The sequence below is a fragment of the Ictalurus punctatus genome, chromosome 6 (genome assembly GCF_001660625.3).
Source record: "Ictalurus punctatus breed USDA103 chromosome 6, Coco_2.0, whole genome shotgun sequence".
Lineage (NCBI taxonomy): Eukaryota > Metazoa > Chordata > Actinopteri > Siluriformes > Ictaluridae > Ictalurus > Ictalurus punctatus.
This window is the reverse complement of record NC_030421.2, coordinates 23,736,036-23,757,557: the sequence shown is the minus strand read 5'-3', so window position 1 is coordinate 23,757,557 and position 21,522 is coordinate 23,736,036. Positions and strand designations below refer to the sequence as shown.

General features: G+C 40.8%; 1 protein-coding gene across 1 annotated transcript in view; it reads left to right on the top strand.

The window, feature by feature from the left end:
- Positions 1-1,953: 1,953 nt before the first annotated feature.
- The window catches only part of ppp1r9ala (protein phosphatase 1 regulatory subunit 9A-like A), a 36,813-nt gene continuing 17,244 nt past the window's right edge, over positions 1,954-21,522 (top strand). Inside the window, exons 1-2 of the mRNA XM_017469441.3 lie at positions 1,954-2,143; positions 2,614-4,558. Of these exons, the coding sequence (XP_017324930.1) occupies positions 2,783-4,558 (1,776 nt within the window). The 5' untranslated portion in view covers positions 1,954-2,143; positions 2,614-2,782. The remainder of the gene's footprint in view (positions 2,144-2,613; positions 4,559-21,522) is intronic.

Here is a 21,522-nt window from a genome sequence, read left to right as displayed (position 1 = left end):
ATGAATAAAAGTCTATTAGTGTATAAGCATGACACAACAAGGTCATGATCTCATATGCATAAATGCCAGACATTCTGTATATCTATAGAGGAATACACATACACCCTACACACCCAATATATTAATTGCTATACATCAATGCACCATTTACAAAGACACAACATGTTTTTTAAAGCCATCAGAATGCCAGACCATTCTACAACCCTAGCCTTCAGGAATGCCTTTGACAAAAGAAGAACATGCTGAAATTCTCATAACTAGATCAGGAAGCTGTAGCTGTAGCAAGGTCACGCTGGACTTTAACAGGAAACACGGCAAGCACATTATACATGACTCTGTTGCCAAACTGGGAGCCCAAGTTGGGAAAGACGATCCTGTACGTGTTTATAAAGAACTGGCAATAAGGATGGGACACCCTGTAGTTTGACACAGAATGGGTTTCTTTTTGATCCCATCGTTTCCGGTTATATTACTTCGTTACAATACTACATAAGTTCAGTGTGTGTGTGTATGTGTGTGTGTGCATGTGCGTGTGTGTGTGCTTGTGTGTGTGTGTGTGTGTGTGTGTGTGTGTGTGTGTGTGTGTGTTTGTGTGTCCCAGTATCTCAAAAGCAAGTAGGTCACAGTTGCAGGAGTGATGTGGCAGTTGAAGTGTTTAGTAACCTCCAGCTCTTCATTCCCACATGTCTGACTTTTATTTCTAACAGATCTCAAATCTGGCAAGTGGCTTGCCTTATTCAATCAGTTAGATGTGTATGAGCTGCTTATGTACCAGCTTTTTAACTCGTGTATTGCACAAATCAGATGAAGCTATGAAATGCATGCTATCATTACTGTAAGGGCTATTCACTTTTAGACTGTAAGTTGTACAAAACTACCCCAGTGCTGTACACACACCTTTTTTCTGGAGTTTTTAAAAAGATATATTCTTTCATGCTTTCGAATACAGTGCTTTCAGAACTAATTAAGCTTACAAAGTAGAGATGCTAGTGCAATCATACTTGATGTGTAAAGTGTATATGTTCTAATCATTTTGTGATGCTTTTGTGTCATACATCTGCTTTTGATTTGCACTATTGTAGATTTTTGCAGCGAAACCCAGCAGCCTTCATTATGTTTTTTTTTTGTCGAAAAAGTGGTCTCTTACATAATGTGCTGCTTTCTTTACTGACATACAAACATTTTTCCGTAACATTTAATTTTGTGTTGGGAATCTAATATATGTTTGGGAATCTAATATATATATATATATATATATATATATATATATATATATATATATATATATATATATATATATATATATATATATATTCCAATTCCTAAAAAAGTGTTCATTTCCCCTATGTATGGAGACTTTTGGGACACCCTGTTTCTGTGCTGTTCCCTGTGTCTGTGTTGGTTTCTTCTGGGTTCTCTGGTTATCTCCCACGCCCCAAAAACATGCAGGTAGGTGGGTTGGCTATGCTAAATTAGGTGCGAATGAATGTGTACGATGGACTCGGGTGAATTCCAGGGTGAATTCTCCCGGCTTGTTCTGGACTTTGGCTGCACAGCCACTGCAAACCTTGACTTGGATAAAGCAGTTACTGAAGATGAACGAATGAACGTTGAACTGTAAAGCAACCCTAAAGCCAACACAGTAATGCAATTTTGTGGCTATTCATTCATGAAACCAATCAGATTTATTCTATAAATGCAGCTTTGTATAGGAGATGTCACACGTAGTACCATTAGTTAGTTCTTGCCCCCTCTTTGCCCCTATAACTGAACACACCACTTTGGTGTTTGAGTTTATACAAGGTATACACGGAGCGTATTGCACGTTTTCCCGGACATTTGTTGAGTTATGGAAGTAAGAGAGAACTGATTTGTCAGCGGCGCGCGCTCGGGCAAGGGGGGTTGGGAATTTTACAAGCGGTCCTGGAATGCAAGCGTGCACGCGCCCGCCTCTGACGCGCGCGTAACACACGAGCACGAGCGGTGGCGGAGCTGCGAGAGGTCTGGAGTTTTCTTTTTTTTTTTTTCGAGGAGGGAGAAACAACGATGGCGGGGAAGAAATGACAAGTTTGAAAGTGTGTGTTACACCGGGAACACCGGGAAAAGTCCACCGGCACTCCGGAACAAAGCACCTTTGCTGAAGGTAAGAGTGTGCGCGCGTGTGACGCCCGTTTAATTAATATTTTTTAAACAGTTTCTTTTGTTGAGATTTCCGACTTGGCTTTTTCCTGTGAGACTCGACTTAAAAAAAAAAACCCTTGAGGCTGTTCAGACCGCTTAAGGAAAAGATTCCCACTGAGACTTTGTGTTTTTAAAAAGGCCATTGTTTACAGGGTTTAATTTCTCAGCTGTAGTTTGTGTAAAAAAAAAAAACCCCACACACGTTATTAAACAAGGAACACGTAAACAATAACGCCAGAGGACGGTGTGATAATAATAATAACAGTAACAGTGTAGTGAGTTGAAGTTAAATATGTCGCTAGCCTAGCCAGACTGGAGGACTCTAGGTTACTGTTTAACAATGGACTACAAAACTGACTAGAGCTAGGAGTTAGCACACAAGTTATGTGACACTGTTCCTCCATCTACAGGGAATTTGCCTCTTTTTTTCAGATGTCCGCCGCCTGCTTGGTCTGAAACAATGCCCCGGAGAAATGGATTCGTGCGAGTAAGATAAAACACATCAGCTACACATAGCCTACTAATCCGAATTGGGATCCGCGTTTTTCCTCCTTCAGATCCCAAGGGAACGTGTGTGTGTGTGTGTGTGTGAGAGAGAAATATGATCCGAACCGACGGCAAAGGCGAGAGGACTCTGAGGAGCGCGTCTCCTCACAGAAACGCGTACAAAGCGGACTTCCACGCCATCAAGTGCTCCTTCGATGGCACCAAGTCCGACATCGCGTCCAAGTCCTGTGCTAATGGCTCCTCCGCCGAGCCCCGTGACGACATAGCCAGGGGACGAAACTTTGGCAACAGGGTCAACAAGATCAAGAATATCTTCCTACAGATGGACAGCCAGCAACAGCAGGAGAACCAGGATGGAAAAGCCACAATGAAGGCAGACACGCCTCCGATCTCCTCGCCACCGAAATTCCCAGTCAGCGGCACGCACAAAACCACCAGCTCGACCAGCTTGGATCCACAGAGCGACAGGACCCCAAAAGGGGAGGACCCTGAGATCGACAAAGCGGCCTTGGCGGAGAAGTTTTCTGTGACTAGAAAACTGTTTGAGAAGGGTATAAAGGAACAGACTACAGTAGAGAGGCAAGCCCCAGGCAGGGCCTCTGGACGCAATTCCCAGGGTAATGTGTGTGAAGAAAGGAGAGCAAGCAGGAAAGCTGTAGGATCATCTGAAAATACCAACAATGGCATTATTAAAACAGACTGCAACCCTGCCTCGCCAGAAAGCAAGGATGCTGATGACTCGAAGCAGGTCAGTCGATTATTAAATGCAGGACCTATATCGAGAAGACTAGAGAGTTTTATGGCAGATAGCGATAATGAAGAATCAGCGAGAACATCAGCTAAAACACCAGAGAAGGTGTGTAGCCCTACAGAAAGGTCAGGACCCGTGTCTCCTGTACAAGACACCGCTCACAAACCAACTTCACCTTTTAATGAACACTTCCAGAAACCAACCTCCCCCTATAATCATTCGAAACCGGTTCACTCTCCGACTTCACCAACAAGTAACTTGGCATCAAAATCTAGCTCGTCAGAGTCTCAAGCATCTTCTAAGCCCACCTCCCCTACCACAAAAGGCAGTGATGAGACCTGCGTCCCCACTTCCAGACATCCGTCCTCATCAGCTGATGGTTTTAATAAATCTTGCACAGGCACTGAGGAAACCAAACCCACCACTGATTCTCCTAGAGATCAAAAGTCTTCAGCTTTTATCAGCAGTTTTCACAACAGAGTCAAGGGTCCAGAGGTGGCTAAGCGCGAATCCGTTACGTTGCGGAGTTCATCTGTAGACACGTTACCTCCTCAGTCCCCGCCGAGCTTGGGTGCTACAGGGGCAGGAATGGTCCGTGCAGAGCTAGTCAGGGTTCAGAACGAATCGTCAGAAAGCGAGGAGAATGAGGAGGACTGTGTATTTGAAGAGCTGAAGCTCAAAAGGGAGCTCAGTCCTGACGCACAGAGAGGAGGTCTGACCAGAGTAGCTTCAATTCCATCGTCTCAAGATGACCTTCAGAACATCACAGAGGCCAAGCAACAGGAAAAGGTAGTTTCTCAGGAGGAACAGAGAGCAGAGCTGGTAAAGCAGGAGAGTGACAAACAGTGTGATGAAGACGAGGAGGAAGAGAGTGATCAAAGTGAATGTGGAAATACGTCACCGGTGTTTTATAGTTTTGAAAATGCCGCATTTGTGGATGATAAGGAGACCGGGCCTGCTCCGAAGGAAGAAGAAGAAGAGGAGGAGGAGGAGGAGGAAGAAGAGGAAGATGATGATGATGATCAGGACTATGAGGAGTATGAAGAAATTACTGGTCTCTCAGAGGATGAAGAATGTTCACCCAAGAGGAAGATACGCTTCTCTAGCGCCCCAATACAGGTAAGCAAGAAAGTTTTAATATAAAAACAAACAAAACGAAAACTGTAAATGCTTAGGTGACTTTAGTTTGGGCTGGGCATTATGATAATGTAATATAAATATTAAGATAAATTGCACTTTTTATCTTTAAAAAAAAAAAGTTACTCTTCAGTCAGCTGATTTGGTCAAGTTCTGTACATTTTTGAAGCTTTAAACAAACTTTGGTAAAATTTTTCATCTTTGAACTGTCAATTTTTTTTTAAATTGTCAATAATATTTTTTAATTTTATTTTTCCTCACTTTTTGTGTTTGTTTTTTGTAGGCATTAAATGAACATTATTTTAAATGAAACAACTGTTTTTCTGGCAGATGTTTGCGAACCTACATTGTAATGCACACCGTATATCGTCTTATCATGATATGATATTTCTGTCATATTGCCCAACCCTAAACTTACTTTCTCTCTCTCTCTCTCTCTCTCTCTCTCTCTCTCTCTCTCTCTCTCTCTCTCTCTCTCTCTCATGGAAATATGTCTGTCCATCATGCTTGATTCATAGAATGCTTGTGCGCTGGTGTATTAGCATGAAGTGTCAAGAGGAATCACAAGATTATTCTTAATTGATTAGCGGGTCTACATTCATTGTCCTCCTATTTCTAGGTTTCTACATTCCCTAAAGACATCTTGAACATAAAGTGCACTGTAAAATACCAACATATGCAGAGTGCAGTGCATGGCTGATTCCCTCTGCCACACCTCCTGTTGATAGAAGGCCCAGTATTGTACTTCCCCTGTCCTGGTGGAATTTTCCTCTCTGTTTCTCTGTTACAACTGAACAACTCTGTTCTTGCTCACATTCCATGGCTGGGCAAGTTTAAAAAAAAGAGAAGAAATAAATAAATTGACACTGGCTGTTAATGATCAACTTTGGTCTCTGCTTGTCGCCAACGGTTGGAAGAATTACTAAAGGCAGCAGTGTGTGTGTGATACCAAACTACAAGTAGGTACCTGTACCTGGAGCAGGCATTCCACACTACAAACAGGCGTGGCTGAGGTGTTTGTGTCTCTCTTTGTGTGTATGGTAGGACTTGGCTATCTTTCCATCTCATCTTTACTGCGACGGAAGTATGAAAAACACCATTCTCTGGGTGCTCTGCTTTAAACAGGTTGTGAGTAGGAGTGGACTGTATGGCAAAAAATATAATGATACTTGAGACTTTACTTTAGTTGTGATTTAGGTAGGCTGCAAAAACCCGTTAAAGTCACAAATGAATTTAATCTGCCGTATTTTACTATGAGTACCAATAGTCAGTTAGTGTTGTAAAAGTACTGCAAAGTCAGCTCTCAAAAGCGCTCTTGAATTCTCAAATCTGATTGGTCGGAAAGTCTACAACAGCACTACCCTGACAGTAGTGCCAGCTGTCATTCAAATCGCAGGATCGTATTAATGCACTCGTTCTGTTATTTTTTCTATAGTTACAGCTTATTCGCAGGAACTTGTATGACTGTGAATCTCTCCATAAGACAACATTTACTGAACGTTTATGGAAGGAGCCTCCAGTGTCAGCACTTTGTAAATGTCAGGGGTGTCTTCAGGATAGAGGAGTTTGTGCTTTTTGGTTGCTTGGTAACAAGAATGTGGGGTTTTTTTGACTTTGAGTGAGGAAAAGGAGAGTTTGGTGAGGAAAGGACTATCTATAGCTGTTTTAATGTAAGTGATCTAACTTGTGTGGGGATGTTCCACAACAGTAAACGTAACTTTAAATAAAAAATATTTAAAATTACCATGTACTTTAATAAATAAAGGTTTATACCACAATTGTTGTGTTTAATAAACAAAGCATTTTTGATACTAGAACAAATCAAAAACTTTGTGTTGACATAACAGTTCTCTATGGTACTTCAGAGGCAACTGTATATTAATTCTGTGTAAAGCACTTCTTGGAGCATAGTAGGTTGATACTTCAGTTTTCTTCTCACAGGCTTCATGACATGGATCAGAGGCTGGACTGAGGTCAGCTTAAGCCCGCCTGAGATGAAGTGTTTACGACATGACAATGTGTTAATAGGGTGTGGTTTAAGGAAGCCTCTGTTTTACTCCTCATAATAAACATCATCTTAGTCAACTCCTTACACAGCCGATGAAATGCAGCTCTTCTGCACTCAATTTGATCTCTCTGACATTGTGAAACAGGGAGCATTCTTGTGCCAACATGAGAGTTGGTTTTGTCTATCATGCAGTCTCTTAGTTTGATGGACTGTAAACACTGTTTCATCATTAGTTATGTTTGCTCTGAACATGTTTTAGTAGCATTTGAGTGCAGGCTAACAAGCAAGATGAGAGAATAAGGCCTAGTGCATGCTAGCTCTGCAGTTAGTATATGTAAATAGCTTGAGATAATGTTTAGCCATACTTTAGTAAATTTTCTGGCCAAATCAGTGGGGAGGCTGAAAGTCCAGAAAGCCCAGATAATGTCTAAAATAGTCTTTAAATCCTCAGCAGCTCTGGTGTTGGCTGACAGCTGAGATAAAGAGTACTGTACTCCTAAATATACTAACCATTCCAGGAATTTTATGAAAAGGCCATGATGGTCATATTAAGATGACTGTCAGGATAAAACTACAGACCGAAGCAGAATAGCAAACATGCGTTTTTTTTTTAGAAAGTGGCAAAGTAGCATACCCAAGTCCTCAAAAAGTGTCTGAAGAAAGACACACACCTTGAGGCAAAAAAAGAATGACAGACACCTCGCGGCACAAAGTTTTGAATGCTTTAAAAAAGAAATTCAGATGCACTCGTTTTAAAACACAGCCAAAATGTCTATAATCATTTAAGTACAACTAGCCAGCATTAATTAGTCAAGGGTCAGTCAGACATCTTGGAATATGCATATTCTCCCCTCTGCCTTTGCACATGCCTACAAATTGTATTATGTCTACAATGAATGGAAAAAAATAAAATAAAAACAGCACACTGATTTTCTTTCTCTCTGTGTCTCTCTCATTCTCTTTCTCCCTCTCTCTTTCATTCTCCCTCTTTCTCATTCTCCCGCTCTCTCACACACACATTCTCTCTCATTCTCCCTCTCTCTCATTCTCCCTCTCTCACACTCTCATTCTCTCTCTCTCTTTCTCCCTCTCTCTCTCACACACACATTCTCCCTCTCTCTCTCTTTCTCCCTCTCTCTCTCACACACACATTCTCCCTCTCTCTCTCTTTCTCCCTCCCTCTCTCTCTCTCTCTCAGTGCTTCAGAAGTTCAGTGTTTAACTATGTCGAGGAAACCCTGATTACTGTAGGATCAGGCAATTTTGCTTCTGTTATTACCTCTGAATAATCTTGGATTGTGTGTATATGTGTGCAGAGCAGAACTGAAAGCTCTCTTTGTTAAATATTTGACAGTTAGGATTGTTGATACAGGCAACATGGCTGTGGTTCATTTAAATGGATTATATATATATATATATATATATATATATATATATATATATATATATATATATATATATATAAGGAAGGGGAATTTTTTATTATTTTGCTGAGTGGAAATGATATTTCTGTATTTTTCTAGCCACACTGCATTACTGAGACAGACCTAATTAATTAAGTGTGCACATTTTAATGCTCGAGAACAGTTCTGGAATGAATCAAGATGCATTTGATGCATGTTGAAAGTCTGGCGATTCAGAACTAGAAAGGAACATAATGAGAGACTGAAGTCCGAGTTGATGTGGTAGTCGGTGTGGTTAGCACTGTGTGTTCTATTGATATAATGTAAACAAGATTTTGACATATTGCTCTCTATTCCAGGACCAATCCACCAGAGAAAGAGGTATAAGATCTAGATAACCTGTGCATTGAGCTATAACAGAACAAAAAAGGTGGGGTGGCTGAGGATGTTCATGGTCTGTGTCTGGAATGTGTCTTAATGGTTTATCTGATGTGCTTTGTAGTACTGGAGCTGTGAGTTTGTGTTAGTGATGCACCACTCCCTTTAAAAAAAATATATGTATGGAATAAAACAAGGTGGTGCATGTTGTTGTAGGAAAATAGTGAACAATGGGGTGGTGTGATGACCCTGACGTTGATTATTTTCATACAAGAGCACACACTATGTTGTTCCTCTGTGTACCACTTTCCATTTTTTAAAATCTTTTACAGAACAACACATTGTACGTTTTATCTGTTTACAGTTGTGGAATGTCAGTGAATCAAGTTAGTTCCTGTTATCACTTACATTATAACAGCTATAAACAGTCATTCCCTTACCAGTCTTTCTTTTTTCTTTATTTTTTTCCCTCTTGAAGTTACAAAAAACTATAATACAAAAGTGCTGCTCGTCATGTTACTGAGAAACTTCCCAACACGGAAATCCCTCCGTCCGGAAGACTTTCCATTGTCGGAAAACTTACTTCTAGTTGTGCCTCTTGGACAGTTTCAGTATGCTGACACTGGAGACTCTTTCCAAAAATGCAAAATAAACTCGCCTTATATGGAGCGTCTACCATAAGGTCCCTGTGTAGGTTCTATCTATAGAAACAATAATATACCAGAATGCGTGCATTGATATAAACCTTGTAAAGTGATTTGCCTTGTAGCCATCACTACTATCAGAACTGCTGTTATATAAAAATACTCAGTATCATTTGGCCAGTCCGAATGAAGAATTCAACAATGCTGTGTTACAAGATGTTGTTAGCATTCAATACAGGAATGATCTGATACTGACTTATTGTAATTGGGCCTACTACCTTCAAACTGTCTGTTTCTGAGAGAAGCGAGATCGGTGTCGTCACTTGTCAGTAAAGATGATGCACTGATCACATTTTGTTCTTTTAATGATCCAATGGTTGTTTCAGGGTGCGGTGTACTGGCCTCTTCAGTCTTTGATACTGATCCTATATCAACATTTGTTTAGTAACCAAATTAATTATGTACAGTGCAAAGCATCAGGTGCATAATGACAGCATCCTTTAAGATAATCTGTGCCCTGTGTCCACATGTGTGATCCGTGTTGACTCGGTAAATACGACACTCGGGCAAACCCTGAAAAGCATCATTGAATCCAGCATTTCAGTCCAGAGGGTTTGTCCTGGGATAGTGTTAATGTGCAATCCCATTTCAGATAATGACTCTACATGTAACTCTGGGTTGCATAGCATATAAAAACACTCAAAAGCAGTTCTGTCTGCCTCACTGTTTGGTCTCTCTTTCTTTCTTTTTTTAAAATCATTTATTTGGCTTTGAGCCATCTCTGAGATCTCCTGTGCACTTTTTTTTTTTTTTTTTTTTTTTTTTTTAACCCACACACAGCGAGTGAGAGAGCACAAGCTCAACAGGCTGCTGGTGTTGCATTCAGTTTCAGAATTGATAATTAGCAGGATAAAGGTTGTGTAAAGTGTATTCTTCCTGTTTAGAGAAAGGGTGTACATGAGCAAGTCAGGGTTTGGTTCATTCAAATGATGCAGCTTCAAATAAAAGAGCCATTATTATGATTGTCGGAGATCATTAGTGCTACATCTCAAGAACGAGTAATTGAATGTTTTTAGGATTTATATGGAATTGTCATCATAACCAGCAGATGAACTGATTTAGACTTTGGAATTGATCCAAAGTAGGGTCAAGGTCAAATGTCTGAAATAGTATTTTTCAATAGCTTCCTTCGTGTTTGAAGTATATTTTAAGGGTACTTTCAGGCACACAAATAAGTAAGTAGAAGAGGTAGACTTGCTGGCAGCAGGGGCATCCCCGTCAGTGCCGTTGGCATAGAGTTGTACTTGTCTACTAGGGTTAAGTTTAGTTGTAGGCACAGCATTAGTTAGCTTTATTAATAATTCTTAATATATCATGGTCATTACTATAGAGCTCAAAATGGCAGAACTACACCTCATCTAGTCTTAACTCCGCCCACTATATACACTTGAGAAAATTTGTCCACTCTAAAGCCACATAAAAGCCTGTCCTTACATGTTTGTGCGCGCGCGCACACACACACACACACACACACACACACATTGTAACAGTAGGTGCACATAGCCAAGAATACAAACTACCTCTGAAAATGTCCTCAGGCCTGACAAACAGAAGGTTGGACCTGCTGATCAGGAATGAGGTGTCTGTGTTAGTGCTCCAGTGCCATATCACACACACAGCAGACTTTCAGTAGAGCAGACAGGCATGGTGTGTTTATTTGTCTGTGTGTGTATGGGTTAGGTCTATGCTGTAACTGTGAACAGGTACTCAGCTGTGCTTTTCTGAGTCTTTGTCATCTTCTTCCATCATCAGATTCCTTTGATTTTTCGAATGTTTTCAAAACTTTCCCAAATGTCTCTATTCCTACCTCCACCCTTTCTTTTCTGGGAGAGAGGAAACAGAAGTGGGGCAATTGTTCCACTTCCACTGTGGCTCACTAATGTTATCTTTTCCATTTCCCTATCTCTGCTCCATCCTGTGGAATGTAGCTCAGCCCTCGTCTCTCTCTCTATGTCTACCAGTTTCTGTGTTTGGTCTAAACACCTGGACTAGTGGCGTAGGAGGTGCTAGTGTGAATTCATATCTCTTTATTCTGCTCCTGCTGTTTGAATTCTCACTTCTGATTTGAATGCTCTAGTCTCTTACACAGTGCAATAACTTAGAGCAAGTTGACCAGTTATGCTTTTGTCTTTTTATTCTTTGTCTTTGGAGTCTGTTATGCATTTGATTTCTTACACAATTTCAGGTGTGTTCTTCCTGTATTAACAAGGATTTACCCAAATAAAGGTGTGCACAATGGTGTAGGTTTGGTTTCCGGGGTGGAGTGGACACTTCAAGCACATTTCCAACAAGGTTTCTTAACCTTCTGAGGAAATGAAAACTCCCCAAATGAACCTGAGCATGAGCAACACAGTGCCTGAGAGTTTGTATTGCTTGGTGGCGTGGATAAGACGTTAATGTTATGTTTTTGAAAACAGGTGCACAAGGCATGCAACCAAGCAGCAGTCATGACTCACAAAGCGCAAAGTCATGCTTCAAAACTTGGCCAGAAGCAGCGTGCCACACGTGTACAAAACATTCTCCCATGAAGATTTGGTTTCACCGCTTATATAAAACAAAACCATTACGGAAGTGTTCCTTTATTTTAGTCATGCTGCACCACCTTTGATCTAAAATATGTTTTTTGGAAATGTAGGGGTTCTACAAAACCTACATTTGGCTAAACAGCAATTTTTAGTTTGGAAAGCTCAATAGCTCCTGGTTTGCAAATACAGAAATACCCACTCTGGAGCAGCAACTAAAAAATTGACCTGGAACTACAGACGTACCTTCTGACTTTTTATCTCCTGGTACGTATCTATAAAACAAACATTGCAAACCTTTTTTGTTTGTTTGCTCATTTTTTTTCCCCAAGTGTGTCCATTTGTTAGTTCTCTCCCTGTAGCTAGCTCTCTCATATAAAGCGACAGCTACAAACCATCGAGGGTGAAGGCTAACACATGCTTCCTCTGAAGCACATGAAGCCATCCACTTCAACTTTTCAAACTGCTGCTCGTGCTGTGCCACAGTGCAGCTGAACACTCGGATTAATGCATTAACTGCCCTGCTCCGCATACACGAGCTCACAGATGCCCATGATTGATTAATGTTCTTGTTCTTAACAGAGACAGAGCAATGCCACCCTTGCTAACCCGAGAGCACAGCCAATTACACTCATGGATGGTGATGTCTTGTGGTGGTGTAAAGATTTGAACTCGCAATCCTGACAAAAGCAAACGTTCTTAAAATTAGTGCTGAGAAAATGGTCTATGCTGAGTAAAGTGGGTAAAACATATCCCTTTATGGCTGTGTATGTCTGCTTTATAGATGCAGGATTATCATTATTTTGATTGCTGCAATATGACATTACACAATCTACTGACTGTGAACATGAATTTACACACACAAGCTTAATCTTATGTCTCTTTCTGTCTTGTCATTTTGAAAAAGCAGCACCGATAGAGATTTGGCGCCAGGGGAATTTTGTCGCACTCTGCAATGTGACAAGACTAGTGTTTCAAAAGATGCAGCGATAGGCTCTATGCCAGTGGTCACCAACCCTGTTCCTGGAGATCTACCTTCCTGAAGACTGTAGCTCCAACAATAATCGTGCCCACCTGACCATCGAATCAGTGCCTTAAGAAGTTCTTGATCAACTAAAACAGTTGTTAGATTTTGGTTGGAGATGAAACCTGCAGGAAGGTAGATCTCCAGGAAGAGGGTTGGTGACCACCGCTCTACGCACTTTGCAGAGGCAAGTTTGCAAGCAGGTCAAGAATGAAAGATTAATACGTTTTCATTTTAGTGAAAAATGTTTTTATTTTAGTGACTATGTTGCTGAAATAGTGATGTATTCAGCTGTTGTGTGAAATGTGTGTGTTTGTGTGTGTGTGTGTCTTACATTACTGTAATGAAATGAAAAATGTCAGGCTGAACATTAGCAAGATAAGGATGGAGGACACACACACAGAGGAAACCAACCAGACATTATTAGTGACCAGACTTCTGTTCATTTATTATATTGTCTAATCTTTTTAGTTGTTATGCTTTTAATCTGATCAAATTCTATAGGTCCTGGTAGAACGATCAGGGGGAAAAATGCACAGTCCAGTATCCGGTTATCTAAACCTAAACCATTTTGATGTACAGACACTGAAAAGTCTCATTCCAGAAGCTAACTGTGTACAGCTCCTAGACCTCCTGTTTGGGTTGATGTGGCCGTCTGCACTGTAAACAATGTAACCGGGTGTCCTGGGCTCACATTTATCAATTATATGTGCATATACTGGGTCACATTTACCACTCTTTTTAGTAAAGGTTTGTCTAAATGTTTGCGTAATCATTGTAGGAGACATTCCAGATCAGTCACTTATCTCTGTCTGAAATGTGCCAGTAATAAGAAATCCAAGCACTGACTCAGGATCTTGTTGTCGGCCGAATTAGTGCAGGCTCTGAAGTGTTGCACAGGATTAAAAGATAATGGTGTGGCAAATTGGAACTAACTTAAAAGCCAGCTTTCTTCCTGTGAAAAAATCTTTATACTGGTCTCTAAATAGCTGTTCCCGCCTATGTGCTAACTCTTCCAGATATAAGTTTTGCCATTTGCACAGCCTCGGCTTACGGTTACCGTATGGGCAGAGACACTTCCAAACAGGTATCAATAGGAATTCTTTGAACTGAAATGTAGTTTTCCACTCCATAGTACAGTATTCATGGATAGATCCAAAATGAATAGCAGTGTATCAGCAGCAGTATTGTCTGGAGATCAACAATATGGCGTACATACTCCAGAACAGAGCTCTATCTTCACAGCCGAGGCCCGAACGCTGCGACTGGAAAACATTAAGCAGGATCGAGGACGAAACTTCTTAATTGCTTCAGACTCAAAGCCTTCAAGCGCTTGAATCCATGGAGACGCATCATCCCATAATCATAAACATTTATACATCAATTACAGAAGAAGGATTTCAACATTATCCTCTGCTGGGTGCCGGGACACATTGGTTTGGCGGGAAATGAAACCGCAGATATGGATGAAAAGGAGGCATTAAATTTGGAGATCTCGGAATGTCTGATACCAGCCTCTGACTCGTAGAGTTAATAAACTCGTAGACCACCAATAAGTGGCAATCAGAATGGAATGAATGAAACAGCAATAAATTATACGAAATAAACCCCAGGATCCAGAGAAAGTACTCTCAAAATTTTCAATCTAGGCATGACCAGATAATGTTTACCAGATGCCGACTGGGCCATTCAAGACTAACACATGTTTACTGACCTGAGAACAGTCATACAAGATCCTCCTGTATACCCTACCAAAGCACATTTTACTGAACTGTAAAACTTTTGGAATTATCAGACAAGGCTTTTATTCAGATGCTTGTTTAATAGATCTGAACCATCTGAACAGATTTTACAGGTTTTTTTTTAAGTGTCTTTAATTTAATATTGTAAATGTTTATTGATTAGCCTTTGTTTGCCATGTGCATAGCCTGGTTGCTGACATGGCATTAAAACTAACTAACTAAATAAATGGTTACCATATGCGCAGTCCATCCTCCTTTTATATGGTGACATGTCTTCTTAACTAGACAACTAGTTCTTTTTGTCCTAAAATGGATTTTAACATTTCTTTAAAGCCATTAAAATGAAGCATGACAAACGATTAACTTTGTGTGTGTAAATAAAGTAAATAAGTGTACAGCCTAATTTGTATATTAAAATGCAGAAAAATTATATGATTTGAAGTTGATCAGTCTTTTTATGCACAAATGTACACACTCAGGAGCATGAGTAGGATAGAAACGGTTGTCGGAATTTGCAGGAATTTCTTGAATACCTAATTTCTTGGGTAAATGCCGATGCAAGCAATTTACAAATAAGTCCATTCGAATCCAAGTTTTGACCATGCGTATTAAGACCTTGGGAGCTTTCACATAGAAGAATTACTTCTGAACTATGGCTCTATTGCACAATTCCATATGTCAGTGTTGTGCATGTGGGTCTTTTTTAGGGGGCCAAGCACCAAAGGTGCATATCTTTTTTTTTTTTTTTTTCCTGCTACTGTGAAATTTGGCACAATCATGTTTCTCTGTGTGTAGCACTGAAAGTGGTTATCTTCCACACCTGCATTTCAATTAAAAGTAACATACTTTTAATTGAAACCATGACTATAGTAACTCCCCACATGAATGGTAATTTTTATGGCATATTCTGGAATGCCACAGCAGTTTCCACTATTAAACAAATCTGACTGTTTTACTTGAAATGCTCATGGTTGTATTGTGATTGTCTATTAGCATAAAACCAAGCATAAGGAATGTAAAGGTTTTGTTTTCTCCATTGGAAATGCCAGTCAGACTTTACAACCGTGTGTGTGTTTATGAGAGAGCGAAAGAGATAGAGACGCAAAGATTGAGATTTGGATGGAGAGGTTACGATCAAGACAGAGCATGAGACAGTGAGAGAATGATCACGATTGAGACAGGGAGGCCATGAGTGAACAGAGAGAGTGTGTAAGTGCTATCATGAGCAGAGAGACCGTGATCGTAACAGAGACCGTGATCGAGACAGAGAGACTATGATAGCAACAGAGTGGTAGTGATCGAGACCGCAGACTGTGATCAAAACCGAGTGAGAGCCCATGATTGAGGCACAGGAAGAGAGTCCAAGGTCAAAACAGTATTAGAGACAGACAGTGCTTGAGACAGAGTGTGATTAACACAGAGAGAGACCATGATCAAGAAAGATAGACTGAGATCGAGACACAGGGAGTGTGAGAGAGTGAGAATTAGACACAGAGGAGAGAGAGAGATGGAGAGCGCGGATGATCGAGACAGATGGTGGGGGGAGAGAGCGAGAGAGAGACCAAGGTCAAGACAGAGGAAGACCAAGCGAGAGAGAGACACCAAGGTCAAAACTGAGAGACTGTGATCAAGATGGAGACAGACCATAATTGAGAGAGAGAGAGAGGATGATCGAGACAGATGTGGGGTGGGGGGTGAGAGAGAGAGAGAGAGAGACCAAGATCAAAACAGAGAGAGACTGACATCAGTGTACAGTATAGCTCTCCCATTTTCTCACGTTTCAGCTTTTTGTTTTTGTAGCACTGTTAATGCTGGCTCTGCCTCTCAGAGCAGCATTGCCCTGGTCAGCCTCACTCTTACTTTGTGTGCGTGTGCGTGTGTGTGTGTGGCCGACTTCTTTTGCATGTGTGTCGAAGGAACAGTCTTTGTAGTAAAAGATGAACAGTAATGAGTAGTGTTGACTTAAAGGGAGTGGAATCGATTGAGGGGGAGTTCTGTGGAGTAGTACAGTGGCTACAGATCTGAACCAGATGGAACTGTGGGTTTTTCAGCCACATCATAAATTTGCAATGTATGGTTAGAATTCAAGAAGAATCAAGCAACCAATTAAAGAGTCATGGTAGAGCTTTTCTCCACTGTACTCTATATTATTGTTGTGCAGCTTTGTGCTACAGCTGAGTCACCACCACACCATGGTCATGTCACTGAGGGTTTGTGCCGAGTCTTTACAGGTTCCCAGACATTGAGTTTTGCAATGATGTCTGGATTGAGCATAATTTCACTGAGGGAGTGTATTTCAAGTGTGCTTGGTTGTGAAAAAGATTTTGGGCTTCACCTTCAAATCCATAAAATTAGAATCAGGTGTTCAGGATTTGGGTGCCAGTGATTAGAACCTGCTTAGGGAGTGCAGGTGGAACCTGTCATATTTATATTCCTCTCACATCTAGTGTCTGGTGTTCCCTTTGTTATTGAGGTGTGTGGTGTCGTCATGCCAAGATCTAAAGAGTTCTGTAAGGCCTTCAGAGAAAGGTTGTGGATGCCTATGAGTCTGGCAAGGGATTTAAAAAGATCTCCAAATTATTTGAAATACTTCATTCCACAGTAAGGAAAATCATCTACAAATGGCACAGATTTCAAATGACTGACAGTTTGTCCAGGACTGGCCGCCCCAGCGAATTCAGCCCAAGAGCAGACCGTCTGATGCAAAAAGAAATCTCCAAGAATGCTTTCATCACAGGATTTACTAGGAAGTCTTGCAACTGTTGGTGTCTATGTGCATGCTTTTACAGTCAGAAAGAGATTGCACAAATTTGACCTGCATGGGAGGCGTGCCAGGAAAAAGCCTTTGCCAAACTACAGTTTGCCAATGTGCATAGAGGCCAAGACCAGGCCTTTTGGAATAATGTGCTCTGGACAGATGAATCAAAGACAGAATTGTTTGGTCACAGTAACTGCAGATATGTTTGGCGCAGACCAAAAGACCAGGAGAAGCACCTCATACCAACTGTGAAGCACGATAGTGGAAATGTTGTGGTTTGGGGTTGCTTCACTGCCTCAGGAACAGAATGAACTTGCACTCATTGATTCAACTATGGAATTCTGCATAACATCAAAGAGTGCTTGAAGATTGTGAGGCCATCTGTCTGAAAGTTGAAGTTGAACCGAAAGTAGAAGAACCCTCGAAGAAATGGAGGGTTATGGAATGGCCTAGTTAAAGCCTGGATTTAAATCCCATTGAAATTTTGTGGGGGGGATTTGAACCGGGCAGAACATGCAAGAAAACCCTAGAACATCTGGCAACTGAAAGAATATTGCATGGAAGAGTGGTCAAAAATTCCAGTAAGTCTGGTGGACAATTATGGAAAACACCTACAAAAAGTTATTTCTGCTAAAGGGGGCAATGCTAGCTTCTGATGTCAAGGGTGTACTTAGTTTTTTCCACAGAAGAATATCACATCAATTGATATTTCTGTTGAATAAATTATTGAAAAAGCTAATTTCCCTCATAGTTTTGTTCAAAGATGATCAAATGTTGGCTAGTCCATATATGTAAAAAAACAAACAAAAACCAACCATTTCAATGGGGTGTACTTACTTTTTCCACATGACTATAAGTCAGTCCGTACGGTATTTTGCAACAAAGTATTGATACTCGTACAACGTTAGGGGACGGCGTAACACACTCCGTACACACTAGTTATTAACTATCCAACTCTTTGTCTTCATGTTGTCAGATGTGTGGATAAAACGACTGCTTTGTATCATTGCACTGTTATGTAATGATATACATGATGCGTAATTTATGCTTGACCGGCAAAATGCATCACAACATGTGTCTGAAACTTTTGCTTTTTGATCTCAGGGACGGTGTACTCCTCTCATCTTTGCTCATGCACTCATGGAACACATTCAGTGTGAAAGTCTGACACTGACTGTGTCGGAACTGTGTGACATGCAGGTTGTGTGTACACACACACACACACACCCACACACAGAGAGAGGGAGAGAGCCAGGGCCATACAGAATGAAAGGTGATTTTTCCTGAAAGGTAACTAGAGCTAGAGATAACCTCTCTCTCTTTCTGTCTGTCTCTCTTCTCTCTTTCTGTCTCTCTCTTTGTCTGTTTGTCTCTCTCTCTCTCTCTCTCTCTCTGTTTCTGTCTGTTTGTCTCTTTCTCTTTCAGATTTTCCTTTCACGCACTTCTCTCTGTGAACACACAGTCTCAGCGATTAGGTTACCAAAAAGAAAAGGACATTGTTCAAATTTACTGAAGTAGTCAATGGCAACAGGAAAGTCAGAGAGGGGAAGAAAGCAATGAAAGAAAGTGTGAGTGTACAGGGGAAGAGTGAGGCCAAGCATAACCACTGTGCGACTGAGAGTTCAGCCAAGGCCTGGGAATCATCAGGCGCTCATATTCACAGCTCTTACGCTTTGTACAGTTAAAGCTGCTGTAACTGTATCAGGCTGTTATCAGCAGGTACAGAATTTCTACTGATCACAAAACTTCTCCACCCGATCGATGACCTTCCTGCCTGTCAAAAAAAACAAGTGTAAGCCATAAATGAACAGCATGATGGATTAAGAGATAACCCTAGGATTACAATGGAGTCATTGATGCATCTTATTTAAGCCGTGTTATTTAATGGAAAACTTAGAAAGCGTGGCACATTTTTATTCTGTCTTTTGTGTTTTATGATGTGTTAACGAGAGAAACATCTGCACATTGAAAAATTACTTTTATCTGAGAGCGTTTGACTGATGCATCACGTGTGTGTTGCAGAATCAGATCTTTAGAGCATGCAAACATCATATATTTTAAGAGAAGACTATAGAAAAGGAATTTTGTCTAAATTGATATTTATAAATTGTTCGCATAAACTATGAAGGTTTGAAAAAGGAAAAAAAGGGCATTTGTTATTTCTGGTTGCCTTAAAGACATTTTCCCATTCTGCTTTTCTCGTATGAGGCAGGACATAGACTGAATGAACTGGTATTAAGTGCCTTGTATACAACTGCCCTACTCTCCCCTTCTTTCTCTTTCTGAGCCAGTGCATTCATTCTCCTTTTCACATGGATTAGTGTGGTTAGAGTTCAGTATTGTAAATGGCAGCTGATCCAGGACCAGTTCCACCCCTCAAATCATAGCCTCCAGTTCAGTGGAACGACGGTAGGCCTCATCTTTAACAAGCAAATTATTCAGCATGGCCTGGTTTTGGACAACAACAAAAAATGCTCTTGGATCAGCAGCCAAGTGGGTTGGACAGAGACAGCTAGACGGAGCGGAGTGTGAGCTGCTCTGTTCCTTCAGCATGGCTGCCTTTGTCAGCGTGGGCTTTGATTGTGCACTGCAGGAAGATTAGTAGGCAGGTGAAAGGTACTGTTGCAGACTGGTCCAGAATCAGTTCCACTAAACTCTGTAGTCACTGTGAGCATAATAACCACATGGGTAAATGGGCTTCAGATCAGCAGGTAAGCTCCAGGGAATGAAGGGTGTGTTTGTGTAGGTTTGCTCAAGCCTTGACATGCCCAAGGAACTCTCCCTCCGACTTGGAGGGAAAATTTTTAGTGAATTACATCATTCGTCTGAAAGCTTCCAAATGCATCCAGTACTCCTAATTCTTTCTTCCCTTTTACTATTGAGTTTCATTCTCTTTCACACATGCATGCTCTTTCTTGCCCTTGTGTTCTTTGTAATACATGGTTAAGATGGTTTTATCTACTTTAGCAGAGATTATAACTGGAGAGCACTTGATCTTATCTTCTTGAAGACACTTTGCATAAATGAGAGGATAGGCAGGGATCTGTGCTTTGGTTTGATTCAGAGATCTGGGTTCATACAGCCTTTGTAAGCTTAAAGGAAACCTTCACCATGAAACAATACATTTTAGTTTATAGTTTATATTGAGATATTTGGGATTTGCTTAGCAATTCTGCTGCTAATTTGTTGTTTCGAGCTGCATTTTGTTTTCCATTATTCCTGTGAGAGGTTAGTGTGAGAGGTTGTGTGCTGCACACACATCACAAGGAGACTGATGGTTTGCACATTGCACAGTTACGATGTCGTTTAAAAGAAGAAAATCAGATTTTGCTGTTAGCTCCTAAAAAAAAAAAAAACCTCATGGCCTTTTGTTTTTGTGTTTTTGCCCCCCCCCCCCCCCCCCCCCCCCCTCACCATTTTCCAGTGGCACTCAATGTAATATTAATCAGGGATCCAGTGTAAAAAATAGTGGCGACAGCAAACATTGGTCTCCAAGTTCTATAATGCAAAGCAGTTATACAGCGAATTTGAGCTGAGTTACAGAAGAGATTTGGGTCGACTTGTCAGAGGTGACCAATACGATGGCATTAAAGGTGATATTAGAATGAAAGTTGAAGCTTTGCAGCCTTATCTCTTTGAACAGAGTATATAGATGAGGAGCTAAGAGAGCTGGACAGATTAAAGGACTAATGCACTGCTGCATCACTCTTTTTAAGCAGCAATGAAATAAGTTAATTCTACTGGCATGACTATCAGAAGGTAGATCAACTGAATGGTGGGTAGGAACCAATGACTGTAAGAGGGAGGACACAAAAATTCTCAGAAATGTTAAAATATATATATTTTTAAAAACAAGTGTTATTAAACTTGCAGCATTTCTCCTTTAATCCTCTTCAAAGTACTCTCCTTGTGATGTGATTTACTTGTCCCAGCATTTCTCCCATTTCTGGAAACATTTCCTGTAGTCATCTTTTGTCATCATGTCTAGAGCCTCCAGTGTGTTTTTTTTTTTTTTTTTTTTTTTTGTTAGTTTGTTTTCTTTTGTTTTCTTTTCTTCTTTTTTCTGGATTTCTTCCACAGTGGTGAATCCTTTCCCCTTCAGTCTCATTTTTAATTTCGGGAACAAAAAGAAGTCGCAAAGAGCGAGATCTGGCGAATACTGTGAATGTGAAGCATTAACCACATTCTTTCCGGTTTGAAAACTCCTTGGTTTGTGCAAGTGCATTGTCTAGGTGCAAGATCCAGTTCTGGGCACACCACTTCTCCAGATGTGCTTTCCTGGAGACACCTAAGCACTTTACTGTAAAATCACATACTGTAGGTCCTCATGCCAAGTGAGAACGCCACATTCAAATCCCCGCCCCCATAGGCAGTATATAAGGGTGGACGTCATAACAGGGATTCAAAA